A 13,352-nucleotide genomic window follows, 5' to 3' on the forward strand; every position below is an offset into this window, starting at 1 on the left:
TTTTCCTTGTTTTTTACCTCCATATTTTCAGCTGTAATGGTGACTGTAAAGCCAGTTCCGGATGTCATGCCAGTCGTGTTGACAAAGAAGTCTATCTTCAATTCATCTCCTGCTCCATAGTAGTCTATCGCATGCGCATCATTCAGGGTAGCGTTCACGTTCATTACGGTGTTGGTAACTAAAATGTTAAACATTTTTTTCATCGCCAGCGTCGGCACGTCGTCATCGTCATCATCATCATTATCACCATCACCATCATTATCACCATCCTAATCACCATCCTTGTTGTTGTTGTTGTTGTTGTTGTTGTTGTTATTGTTGTTGTTATTGTTGTTGCTATTGTTATTTTTATTATTATTATTATGCACTTTACAAAGCACTAATACTACCTGTTGTGACTTACTGTTGTTGTATGTGGGCACCTACTGAAATATCTCATATGTATAGACTTGAAAGGGTTCAGAGAAAGGCCACTAGAATAATTATGTACAGAAAAGAAGGAAATTGGGACACTTCATATTTATATAGGTTAAAGACCCTAAATATTTTAAGTATTGAAGATATATTTAAAGTGTATAGACTCACATTAGGTTTTAAAATAACGCATGGCCTCTGTCCATCATCCTTTAATGAGTTTGTGAGATCAAGTGAGAGGGGTGAAGGGCGGTTAATACATTGGAAGGCAAAGACCAATACATTTTTAAATTCATCGTTTGTTATTTTCCCTAGATTATGGGAGCAACTTCCCAATGAAATTAAACAATGTGCTACAATTTCAGACTTTAAAGCCCAACTCATCAAATATTTGATCTCAAAATATTAAGTTGTAATTGTTTATATTGTTTATTCAATGCAGCTTATTTTTAATTGGTGTATCTCATTATAACTTTGTTTTGTTTTGTTTTATTTTGACTTAATTTGTGTTACTTAGTTTTGTTATTTTTGTATTTTATAAGGAATGATGGAGTAAGAGCAGTTTTCTGTTTGGGCTCATGCCTATTACTTGCTTCTGGCAAATTGAATTGTAAAATGTACTTTATGAAATTTTGCCGAATAAATATTATTATTAAATATTATTATTATTATTATTATTATTATTATTATTATTATTATTATGTTGTTGTTGTTTCGATCGTTGTTTTTGATATGCTTCTGAGGACGATTAAAGCATATTGATCGAAACGTCGAGAAACTCGACAGTTTTTTTCAAAACTACTATACGTTGTGTACCGCAAACTTTATATCAACATTTGATTTCGCCATGCAAACCTTCAAACAATAAAATAAATGTTACAGCAACAACGTATTGGAATCTGGATGCAATGTTCCCGGATATATCCCATGTGACGCATGCGTAGCAATCAAAGGCACATGGCAGAACACTAGATTAAATTCGACTATGTAAACAAAATTCGAGGAATTGTTAGTATTTAAGAACTGACGAGATTTTATTTATGAGTATGTTTCAGTTTATCTTGTTTTGAAATTAAATGAGATAAAAATAAATTTAAACCATAAATATTTCTTACAAAAAACACTGCTCGCTTGTTGACATAACAGTTTTAAAGATATATTGTCCCCCTGAAAACATATTTTTTATTTCAAATTTGTTTTTGAATGTGTCATTTTATAATAGTTATTCACGTTATCCAAACAATTATTTACCTGCAAAAAATGTAATTTAAAGAAAAATACTTTAACTTGTCTGTCAGACAATGTTTTTTTGGGTTATAATTAAACGTTTCTTTTCTATATTATTTTTTTGTTACAGAAGTGAATAACTTTTGTATTTGAAGTAAAATATATAAAATGTCATAATTGTGCAATTGAAATTGAAAATTACAAAATACTGATTCTTAAAAAGATGATGTGCTTATTAAATAATTTAAATAAAGGAGATTGAATGTTATGAGATATGCAATAGCATTGATTGATATTGATTGATAAATGACGTGTCAAAAAAGAGATTCTGCAAATTTTGTTTATTGGGTTCCAATTTTGCTTTTGCTTGCTGTGCATGCGTCGCTTGAAGCGATATCCGTGATCTAGGGATTGACATTGTTACAGTCGCACGTGCATTATAATAGCTACCTATAAATATAACAAAGCGTCAATCAAATACCTGCACAGCCGTAGAGTTCCATTCTTAAATCTGGCCAGTATAGTATTTTATATGGATAAATACGAATGTATCGAGCATTTACAGGAGAGAAAAACGAATTGGTAACGACACTCTCTGAATCAATAACATTTCCAGAAAATCGCTAAAATGTAAAATTACAAATATCAGATTTAATGCTTGCTATTAAATTCAATAATAATTATTTAATCCATATAAAGAAAATGGAAGCTGAATAAATACTTACAAGTATTATACGCAACTTATGCACACAAAACAACATTTTAATTCAGCTGGAGCTGGTCAATCTTTTATATTGTTTTTGTTGTTGTTTATCATCTACTAAGCTATCTTCTTTGTTTCCACTCGTATTTCTCCACCCACTATTCACCAGCCTGTGCCTATTTTCTTTTTAATTTCTTTTATTCCACTACTCTCACTTGCACTGATGAAGGGCTGGTGTTACCCTAAAGCTCTGCTAATTTTTCTGCCTGTTTTACATTTACATTTTGATTTAGCTTTTTGCTTATTTTATTTTGTATTTCCATTGAGATTCAGCCACTGATAGAAAGATTCCTCCGTGTATTTACTATGCAGTGACCACTTTGGTGTAGATAGATTATTGCATATCGCAATGAATTATAACTATATATAACTATACTATGATGAAATCTTTAAACATATAAAAAAATGATGCGCTGTCAAACTATATACTATTAAATTTAATATAATAATGAACATTTTAAGGCAGAAAGTTAATGTTAAGTTTGCTATTTTGGCCTATGAAAATGTCAAAATTTGTTTGATTGTCAAAATTATTGTTTTTTAAATTTAATATGGAATTAATGATGACTTAATCACCCTTTGTTCTCTTAATTTAGAGTGAGTGAGTGGCCGAGACAGTGGAACCGTAATTACGTAGCCATAACATTGGCAAGGGTTCGAGGCTCACTCGCTCCATGGTTCTGGTGGTAGAACGAGTCTTCTCGGATAAGGACTATAAACCGTAGGTCCAGTGTACACATAGCTCATGAGCACTTTAAAGAACCTAGTACATCTTTCGAGACGAGTAGGGGGTTACCCCGGTGTACTAGTCCTCACAAACACAGCCACTGTCAAACACAGCCACTGTGCAAATTGGGACTGGACCGTTTTAGAGGTGTTTACCACCTGTTGGTCCAGATCCTTCACTAACTGAGTTAGTGAGAAGTCGAATAAATAAAATTTCATAAAAAATCATACATATGATGAACTTTAAAAAAATTAAATGCAAAATAGGTGTTCTCGAGAATTCTGACGATCTATATTAATTAAAAAATTTATCATATTTTCAACATTTTGTTAACTTTATACACGACGTGCTTAGCCTGTCACTTGTATAGCGTAATTTCGAGTTGAAAAGTGAATCAAATATGATGATATTATTAGAGAAAGGTTGTAAAACAGAAATCGGGCAAAAAGAGTGCATATAAACATTTACCGCGCAGTGCGCGTGCAAAAATGTGAGCACTCATGGCAATTTTTTAACTCTTAAAATTGCCTGATAGTACTCTTATTTCATCGAAAATAAATTTTGAAAATTTTAAGCGCGCGTACGCATGCGTTGCATGCGCTACGCACGTAAATGTATTGCCATATGATGATTTATGCCCTGAAATTTATGAGTACCAAATTGTATTTAACTGTGATTCATGCTCGTGAAGATATGATTACAAACGTGATTTCGTTAAATTGTGCGTAGACTGCGTAATTGTTGATTGCGTGAAAACATAACCACATCCTTTCCTGGCCATAAGGAACATACTGTGAAAAATTGACTTAGCTAGATGATATCAAGACAAAGCCATATACACCGACATAGTGAAGTGTAGAGCGAAAAAAAGCGAAAAGCTAAATCAAAATGATAAAGTGAAACAGCCAGAAAAGTTACCAGAGCTTTCGGGCAACACTAGCCCTTCATCAGTGCTGTTCCGCCGTACCACGCCGAGAATGTGAAAGAGTCTCTATCCAATCGAGTTTGAACAATACCATGAAAGCCACAGTGGTCTAATAGTTAGGACAGCTGCATATCAAGCAGACAGTCCGAGTTCGAGTCTCGGTTGGGGCGATATTTTCTCATTCTCACAGATTTCCTCATCTTTATCGTTTCAAATTAATTAATTAAATTGTCTTTGCCTGTTCTGTTTATATATATATATATATATATAATACAACTTAATTAGTAAACAGGGTTACATTAGGTGGTTAAAATCAATGTCGAACGTATAAACCAATTTTATCGAGTCGAGTAAAAATTATAGAAGTAACGCTTGTTTTACCGAATGTTGCACTTACGTAAATTTATAATTATAATATAGATGAGTATTAAACAAGATCGTACACACTCGTGAGATTGTACAGTTTTTTTATTTTCAATTCCTATACATAGCAAGGTCACATACATGAGTGCAGTCGCGTGCTCCAATTTGAGTTAATGTTTACCCACCGACCGACCAACCAACCGACTGACCAACCGACCGACCAACTAACCGACCGACATAGTAAGCTGTAGAGTCACGTTTGCATGCAACTAAAAAGGATCCTAGAACTCACCCGGAATGTGTTTGAGAGGGGAAATGGAATTTAAGGGGTCTGACATAAACCTTTCTGGTCAGATGTTTTGTTGTTGTTATGCATTGACATACTATGTTCAATTACTAACTTTGATCCATGGATAAGATTGGGCAATATTAAAGTGTTAGGAAAGGGATAACTTTAAATTGGTCTGACATGACCTTTCCGATCGGATATATTGTCAGCTTTTGTTTTTTATGTTTTGACACTACAATATTTGTACAAATTTTGTGCGAGATGGAGTGAAATTAACTTGTTTGGGAGGGGCTAACTTATTAGTTATTATACAATGTATTTATATACAAGAAAACACCTGCAACTGCTATCACAATATATCCTTTTCTGATAATCGTACCAAATTAGAAATATATTAGCATAATAGTATTTCTTAAAGCTACCCATTTTTCTATACTTGTTTCTTTATTGTTATATGTTTCACATTCAATGTTATACAGCATATTGCTTTTAAATGAATTCCATAAAGATTTACCCACTGGCTTATTTAATGCTGATAATATTTTTATTCTATAAATATTGAAAGCTGCAAATGTGTATATCAAATCTACTATGTTATCTCCCGTTCCTAGTATTAATTGCTTAAATGATATATTATTGTGGTTTATACATAATAATAATAATCGTGAAGAACCTTGTTAACATAAACAATATGCTAATACAAAATTTACAGAGGAGCAAAAACAAAAGATTTAATGTTTGGAAGAATAACACACTAAACAGATTCGCAAAGACCCCTGATGTCATAAACCAAACTTGGACTGACACATTCTTTTAATTTGGGACTCACTGAATTAAGAACATTGCCTCATCGAATGATGATCTAATTATTCACCCGCTAGAGGGTGTCAGTAGTATCTAAACAAAGATGTCACAAAAGTCTGCGGAACAAACGACCTGACCACGAACAAAACTGTCGAAAACATCGCAAATGTATTTAAACATGCTATATTGAATTCTGAGTATTCGCGTCGAACTAAACAAACTAGAAAGTCTGAATGAAATATTAAAAACTATTGTAGAAGAGCAGGACATCATATTTGTAGATAACGAAAATAATTTTTGTTACAAGGATGATTTACCAGATGAATCTCTCCTTTGTGCTGATGGTCTCCATTTGTCGGAATCTGGTATAAACCGTAATTTTCAAAAAAAAAAAACGTATTTGAGCGAAACAGCCTCCAAAACAACTATCAACCCGAAGGCCATATAACCAACACGGTAGCAGCAATAGTAATCAAGTAGCAAGTAATCGACGATTAGTCACACGTTACAACCGCGGACAACTTGGTCACAAACAGTAATACTGTAGGACAAGGTACGAGCAACAACCAAGTGACTGGTACAGCGGCTACGATGAATCATATTATAATTTTGAATTGTATATGAAACAAAAATCTGAAGAGTGGATGACACCGGAAATATTAAATGCCATAAAAGAAACAGACTCACTATTAAATAAGTTCAAGAATAACCCAAATAGGCCAGACCTTTATGTTGCATTTCGTAAGTTGCGTAATCGCATACAAAATGACATAAATAAAGCAAAATCTGAATGTTTTTTAAATAAGATAGAAGTTAACAAAAATAATCCCAATAAACTCTGGAAATGCCTCAATGATTTGGGATATAAAAATAAGCCACAAAATGGTAGCACTATTTCGTTAGATGTTAATGGGAATCTTGGCCATAATGAAAGCGAACTTTCAAATTATTTTAATACATACTTCGCAAATATTGCTTCCGATTTAATGAAAAATTGCCTTCTCCCAGTAACCTTTTTAGTGTAGGTTCGAATGCCTTTAAAAATTACTATAATAGCAAAATCAAACATGTTTCTGGTTTCTCTCTCGAAGAAATTGACGAGAGCCTTATCGAAGAGGAATTGAGAAATCTCAACCCATCTAAAAGTGTAGGCCTTGATCAGATTCCTGCAAAATTTCTTAGAGACGGAGCTCCTAATATTAAAATACCAATAACACATATAATTAACCTTTCCATTAAATACGAACGTATTCCCTCGGATTTTAAACTCGCAAAAGTCACGCCCCTTCATAAAAGAATTCTAGAACTGAGGCTAAAAATTACAGACCTATAAGCATTCTCTCCTCAGTTTCGAAAATTCTGGAGAAGGTGTATATATACAAGTTTCCGATTACCTTGAAATGAATCATTACGATCATCAATCCGGTTTTCGTAGACTATTTACTACCGACACATGTCTTATTCATCTTAGAGATCACCTTAGAGTTCAAATGTAAAATGGTTTATTTACGGGTATGGTTTTACTCGATGTCCAAAAGGCCTTTGACTCGGTCAATCATGATATTTTGTGTAAAAAACATAAGTATCTAGGATGCCGGTCTATCGGTTGGTTTCAAGCGTATCTGTCTGGGCGAAATCAGATTGTCGATATTAAAGGTACCAAATCGAACTCTATTGAGATTGGATGTGGAGTCCACCAGGGTAGCCTTTTGGGTCTTCTCTAGTTTCTTATTTACGTGAACGACCTACCATCTAGTATCGAAAGTGATTGTAAAGTTGTTTTGTATACTGACGATTGTGTAATTTTTTACTCCCATAAAGATCCAATCTCAATCCAATCTAAACTCCAAACCAATCTCGTATCATGTAATAATTGGCTGATCGACAATCAACTTTCGCTTTATATGGGTAAGACCGAATGCATCTTGTTTGGTTCTAAACGTATATTAAGCAAAGTAAACGAATTCAATATAGATTGCTTTGGAACGACTATAAATGGATCAAAGTCTATCAAATATCTAGGTATTGAGATTGACCAAAATGTATCAGGTGACATCATTGCCCGCTCTGTTATAAACAAAGCAAACGGCAGACTGAAATTTCTGTACCGCCAATCATCATTTCTTAATTCACATTGTCGCAAAATTCTTAGTTTTGCTTTAATCCAACCGATGTTCGATTATTTGGTTTGCTCATGGTCTTCTACGGTAAATAAAAAATTGCAAACGACTCAAAACAAAATGGTTCGTTTTATAAAAAAGTTAGGTCCCCAATCACATATAGGTAAATCTCAGCTAAAAGACGTTTGTATGTTAAAAGTCCAAGACCGTGTCGAATTTCTTAGAGTCTGTCATGCTTTTAAAATATATAATCATTGTTGTCCACCTTATTTATGCAATCGTTTTATTAGAATTTCTGACAGTCATAATTACAATACTAGGGGATGCAATTTTAATTTTAGATTTCCAACTATCAAGCCAATGGCACATGTGGCCTTTTTTTACAATGCTATTAAAGAATGGAATAATTTACCAATTAACATTAAGGAATCACAAACTGTTTGTTGTTTTAAAAGTAAAGTTAAAAAGTATCTACAGGAACGTACATTAGCATTAGAAACTATTTAATAAGCGCTACTTCTATTTTTGATAGTCCTATTGTTTGTTTTTTTATTAATTATTATATGTTTCATTGTATGTCTTTTTGCTGTTCTTTCAAAGGACTTTTATGAGTTATCCTTGGCATCCTTTCTTGTTTTATTCATGGTTTTTTATATATGCTATTTTTAATTGTATGAATGTGATTTTGTATGTACTGATGCCAAAATAAATAAAATCAAATCAAATCATATAACTAGATGGTTCTCGAATACATAATAATTTCAGCGTAAAAAAACTGGCGATTTTAAATGTACGTACCGCATGAATATAAAACATTGTCGTTTACAGAAACAAATAAATAGACACAATGATTTATGTAGTCAACCAAAATTAGCACCATGGGAATTACTTCCGAAAGAGAAACTTGTCATAAAAGTCTAAATTTTTGATTTGAACTCATTTAAACAAACCCAATTTGTATTTTGTATCTAACATTAGGGTTGAGGGTTGGGGATGAAGATAGATACAAAGAGGAACAATGTTTTAATATATTCTTTATATTAAAGTATTCTTTATATTTCTTTATTATCTACTCAGTAAAAAAATATTTTTTTTATAGGCCAATAAATAATATACCACTAAATAGAGTAAAACATTTTCGATTTAATAACTTTGCTAAAATTGTCACTGTCATAGTCGTTTGAATTGAAATAGTAAAGTACATGTAACGATACTACTACGACGTTTATATTTTTTGTAATTATTAATTAATACAAACGTTGAGAAGCAACTGTCAGTAATAAAATATTATATTATTATGTGTTTATAATCTAAAAGTATGGGTTACCCACACTCACAGTAATACAGTTTATTAGTATATTTGTTTATATTATATCTAACAGTACCAACACACACAAAAAGAAATTTGCGATTCAAATGGCGATAAAAAGTGGTTAATACCTATATACAGTATTGTATAGCATTACAATACTATTTATGCTTTTTCTCCAAGGGCCCATAAATTTACCTACTGGTGTTAAACCATGGAGATTTGCAAACATGGTTAAACCAAATAATTTGGAATGTTCCATTCATCGCAAATCAATACATTTTGTTTAAACGTATGTTAAATCTATCAAAATAGTATTTTTAGTCGCGTGGAAGCAACTCTATAGTTCACTATGTCGGTCGGTCGGTCTGTCTGTCGGTCTGTCGGTCTGTCTGTCTGTCGTTCCGGTATCACTATGCGTTTTATCGCTTTATGACCTTATCTTGATATCAGTTTAATCTAGCTAAGTCAATTTTTCACAGAATATTCCTTATGGCCAAGAATCGATGTGGTTATGTTTTCACGGTGCGCAATAGAAAATTATGCGGTCTACGCACGATTTAACGAAATCACGTTTGTAATCATATCTTAACAACCATGAATCACAATTAAATAAAATTTGGTACTCATAAATTTCAGGGCATAAATCATCATATGGCAATACAATTACGTGCGTAACGCATGTAACGCATGCGTACGCGCGCTTAAAATTTTCAAAATTTATTTTCGATGAAATAAGAGTACGTTTCAGGCAATTTTAAGCGTTTACAAAAATCGTTTTGCTCGATTTCTGTTTTCTTGACTTACTTTTCAACTTGAAATTACGTTATACGAGCACGTCAAAAGTGACAGGCTACGCACGTGTAAATTAAGAAAATATAAATATTTTTAAACATTTCAACATTTTTAAACATGTTCAGTAATTTCGGTCAGTATAGTTCACTATGTCGGTCGGTCCGTCTGTCTGTCGGTCTGTCTGTCTGTCGGTCTGTTTGTCTGTCGGTCCGGTATCACTATGCATTGTAGCACGCGACTTAATGGCTGTTGGCCTTGTTTAAAGAAAATCTGCTAGTCTCCAACATTATGATGCTGTACTCGAGCTGTTCAACCGGTTTTCAGCCATTAAACACAATTATCGTAGGACGGAGGAGATAGGAAAATGCGAATCATCCTCGTATTATTGTGTGCGGGTATTTTTCAAGATGGACATGCATTAGACAGTGTATACCACGACCCGAAAACAACAATGTTTGGGGCAAATCTTTAAACTTAAATTAGTTTTAATTGTCAATAACTAATTATCGAACTCAATTTAATTAGTGTTACATCAGGTGGTTAAAATTAGTATCGAAAGTACGAACCAACTTTATATACCATCGAGTAAACATTCTAGAAATAACGCACGATTTACCAAATTTTGCCCTTACTTAAATTTATATATAGATACCGGTAATTTTTTGTATTTGTATTGAAATGTGTTATTTTGATCAAATAAATGAATGAATGAATGAATGAATGAATACCAGTAACATTTTCACAAATGTCGATATTTGTTCCAGAATGCAGGTAAAATATTATAATTATTATGCCAATTAAAATTTAATTCTATGTATTGTTATTTATATTTATTTTGTGTTGTTATTTTTTTATCATTATTAATGGCTGGGCTGATTTTAATCTTTAGTTAGTTATAACATAATGAAATCTAAACATTTTTTTATCGTGCGACAGCAGTTCCTATAAAGGGCTGACATCTTTAAATTGGTTAAAAAGTGTGAAAGACAGTTATTACAAAGTACGACAGAGCATATGTCCAGAACCTAGACTAGTGCCTGTAGATATAATCTATGACAACTAGATTTAATAATAAAGACATACATTAATTTTTATCTAGATTTCATTATAAATCATGCGTATAATATATACACTAAGAAATAAAATTGAACAAAACGGATATTTAATGAGGGTGATCCATTCAGCAATTGCTGATTATTTGGGACCCTCAGGTAGGGCAATGAGAGTAAAGCATCTTGCCTAATGATGCAATAAGTATGGAACAGATAACCTCGAATCTATGCCTATCACATGTTAGTCCCATATTATCATTACACCATCATTCTCCGGTAAATACAGCACCCGCCGCTACATCTAGACGGTATCCTATCCTGAATGCAACCTGGCCCAACGTTGCTTAACTTCGGTGATCTGACGAGAACCAGTGTTTCAACGCAGTTTGGCCGTATTAATTACAAACGTGATTTAGTTAATCTTCATGATGGACATACATAAAATTATGTACGTCCATTATATATACGCGTAGACCGCATAATTTTGATTGTGCACCGTGAAAACAAAACCATATCGATTCCTAGCCATAAGAAATATACTTTGACAAAATTGACTTAACTAGATGAAGCTGATATCAAGATAATTTGACTGACCAAATAGTGCCAAGTAAAAGAATAAATAAATAAACTAGATTTAATTCATCACTACGACGAGTTATAGGTTATATGCATTGATCTAAATAAATATAATTGATTTTTAAAAGATATAGTAATTGATTAATTTTCTCAGAATCTTTAATTATATTTAATATTGTATGATAGGATCTTGCTAACGCAAGTACAATAACCGATATCACAACCCGATAACAGATCCCTCTGCGTATGATGTCATAAACCATATTTGTTACATAATAATAAAGACATAAGTTAATTTTTATCTAAATTTCATTATAAATTATGTGTATAATCTATATACTAAGAAATAAAAAACAAACAATACGGATAATAAAAAAACCCATCTTATTTCGTTTCGTTTCCCAAGATGAGACCCGATCCCGGTACATTGAATGCCATAGACACGTACGAGCACAGACCACCGAGTCATACCTAACTGACTAAAAGCTTGCATAATAATATAACCTAATTAACTGACTAAATTGTAAGGAATACTTACTCCACCGCCTGAAGAAGTTATTTCTGTAAAATTAGATCCATCTGTACTGTATTTAACATTGTATTTCGTTACTCTTGACCCTCTTCCTGCAGCTCCTTGAGTGGCCACTTGAGTTACTTGTGTTATGTTACCAAGATCGACTTGGATCCAATGTTTACGAGGATTGCCAGTTTTAGCTGCCCAACTACTACTTCCATGAAGTCTTCCTCTAAATGGAGCATAATGAGCATAGTGATCATTTGCCGTCATCTGATTATTAGGAATTGCACCACTCTCAATTCCAAGATCATTGTTGCAAGATTCTGTAAGTAGGTAAAATATTTACTCTTTTTAGTCTTAAGGCTAGACAAAACTAGCAAACTTCAAATTTTCCACCGTTCGGAAAGTTTGTTTCATAATGTCTATTTGAGGATAACATATCTTTATCCTTAGATGGGATCACATGACGCTATCTAAATAAATACATTCTTTAATATTTTAAAAAAGGGTATCTTACTTTTGCACAATCAATTTCAAAATGTCTTCGTTACAGCTGATTACAACATTGTGTTAAAATAACATTAGTACTAAAATCTAGATTTGATAGAATATTTGAATAGAACTTTCTCCAATATAAATAAGTATGTTATAGTGAACTTAGTGTTACGTGGCATGTATCTTTTTTATATGTTGATGTAAAATTTACTCCTGGCCATACAAACACCAGAGCTGACCGTCACTTTAGTAACGACTGGCACGAATGTTTTTTATGGAAATTTTACTACATCCAAATAGAAAAGAAAAAGTGCTATGATGGGAAAAAATATAGGAGAAAGTGGTATGAGAAATTAACGAGTACAGTACAGAAGAAAAAATACAAAAAAATGTTAATTTCAATTCAGCATACATTATGATTGAATACTAAATTATAACAGATCATACCTTTACTTATATGCAGGGATATCCAAATAAAAACACAGACGAGTTTCCAACCATCCATTATTGATAAGAACTATTTACCGCCGCAACATTGTCCAACCCGACGAAAATAAAAAAACACAAATGCATTATAACAATTTGTTAACAGGCATCAAATATCACTTAATGATCTTAAATAAGGAATATCACATTGCTAATTAATTATAATTATTATTCAAGGCTAAAAGTAGAATTTTTTTTTGAATTAATTAAATAAATACATAATTTATTTTGGGTCACTAAAAAAAGAAGGAAAAAAGCACATAATTTTCAAGTAAAATGTCATATATTTATTAACTTACGGGAAACAGAATGATACTTATATTGTAAAAGGTTTAATAATGAGATTATTTTGTTTTGATATTAGATAATTATACTTTCATGAGAGCGGCATTAAACTTGCTCATAAAACCAAAACGTGCAAAGTAATACAGAATTGTGTATTATCCATTGTCACGGGTAAATTGGATGGCAACCCTTTTATTCTAATACG

At 32.4% G+C, this 13,352-nt stretch overlaps 1 protein-coding gene across 1 annotated transcript; it reads right to left on the bottom strand.

Moving 5' to 3' along the window:
* Positions 1–2,114: 2,114 nt before the first annotated feature.
* On the bottom strand, positions 2,115–12,881 carry LOC140058171 (lactadherin-like). Its single transcript, XM_072103730.1, has 3 exons — positions 12,824–12,881; positions 11,903–12,204; positions 2,115–2,264 (listed from the first exon to the last, which is right to left on the bottom strand). The coding sequence occupies exons 1-3, from the start codon at positions 12,879–12,881 to the stop codon at positions 2,115–2,117; spliced, it is 510 nt and encodes a 169-aa protein (XP_071959831.1).
* Between the last annotated feature and the right edge of the window lie 471 nt (positions 12,882–13,352).

The sequence above is a fragment of the Antedon mediterranea genome, chromosome 9 (genome assembly GCF_964355755.1).
Source record: "Antedon mediterranea chromosome 9, ecAntMedi1.1, whole genome shotgun sequence".
In the NCBI taxonomy this organism is placed as follows: domain Eukaryota; kingdom Metazoa; phylum Echinodermata; class Crinoidea; order Comatulida; family Antedonidae; genus Antedon; species Antedon mediterranea.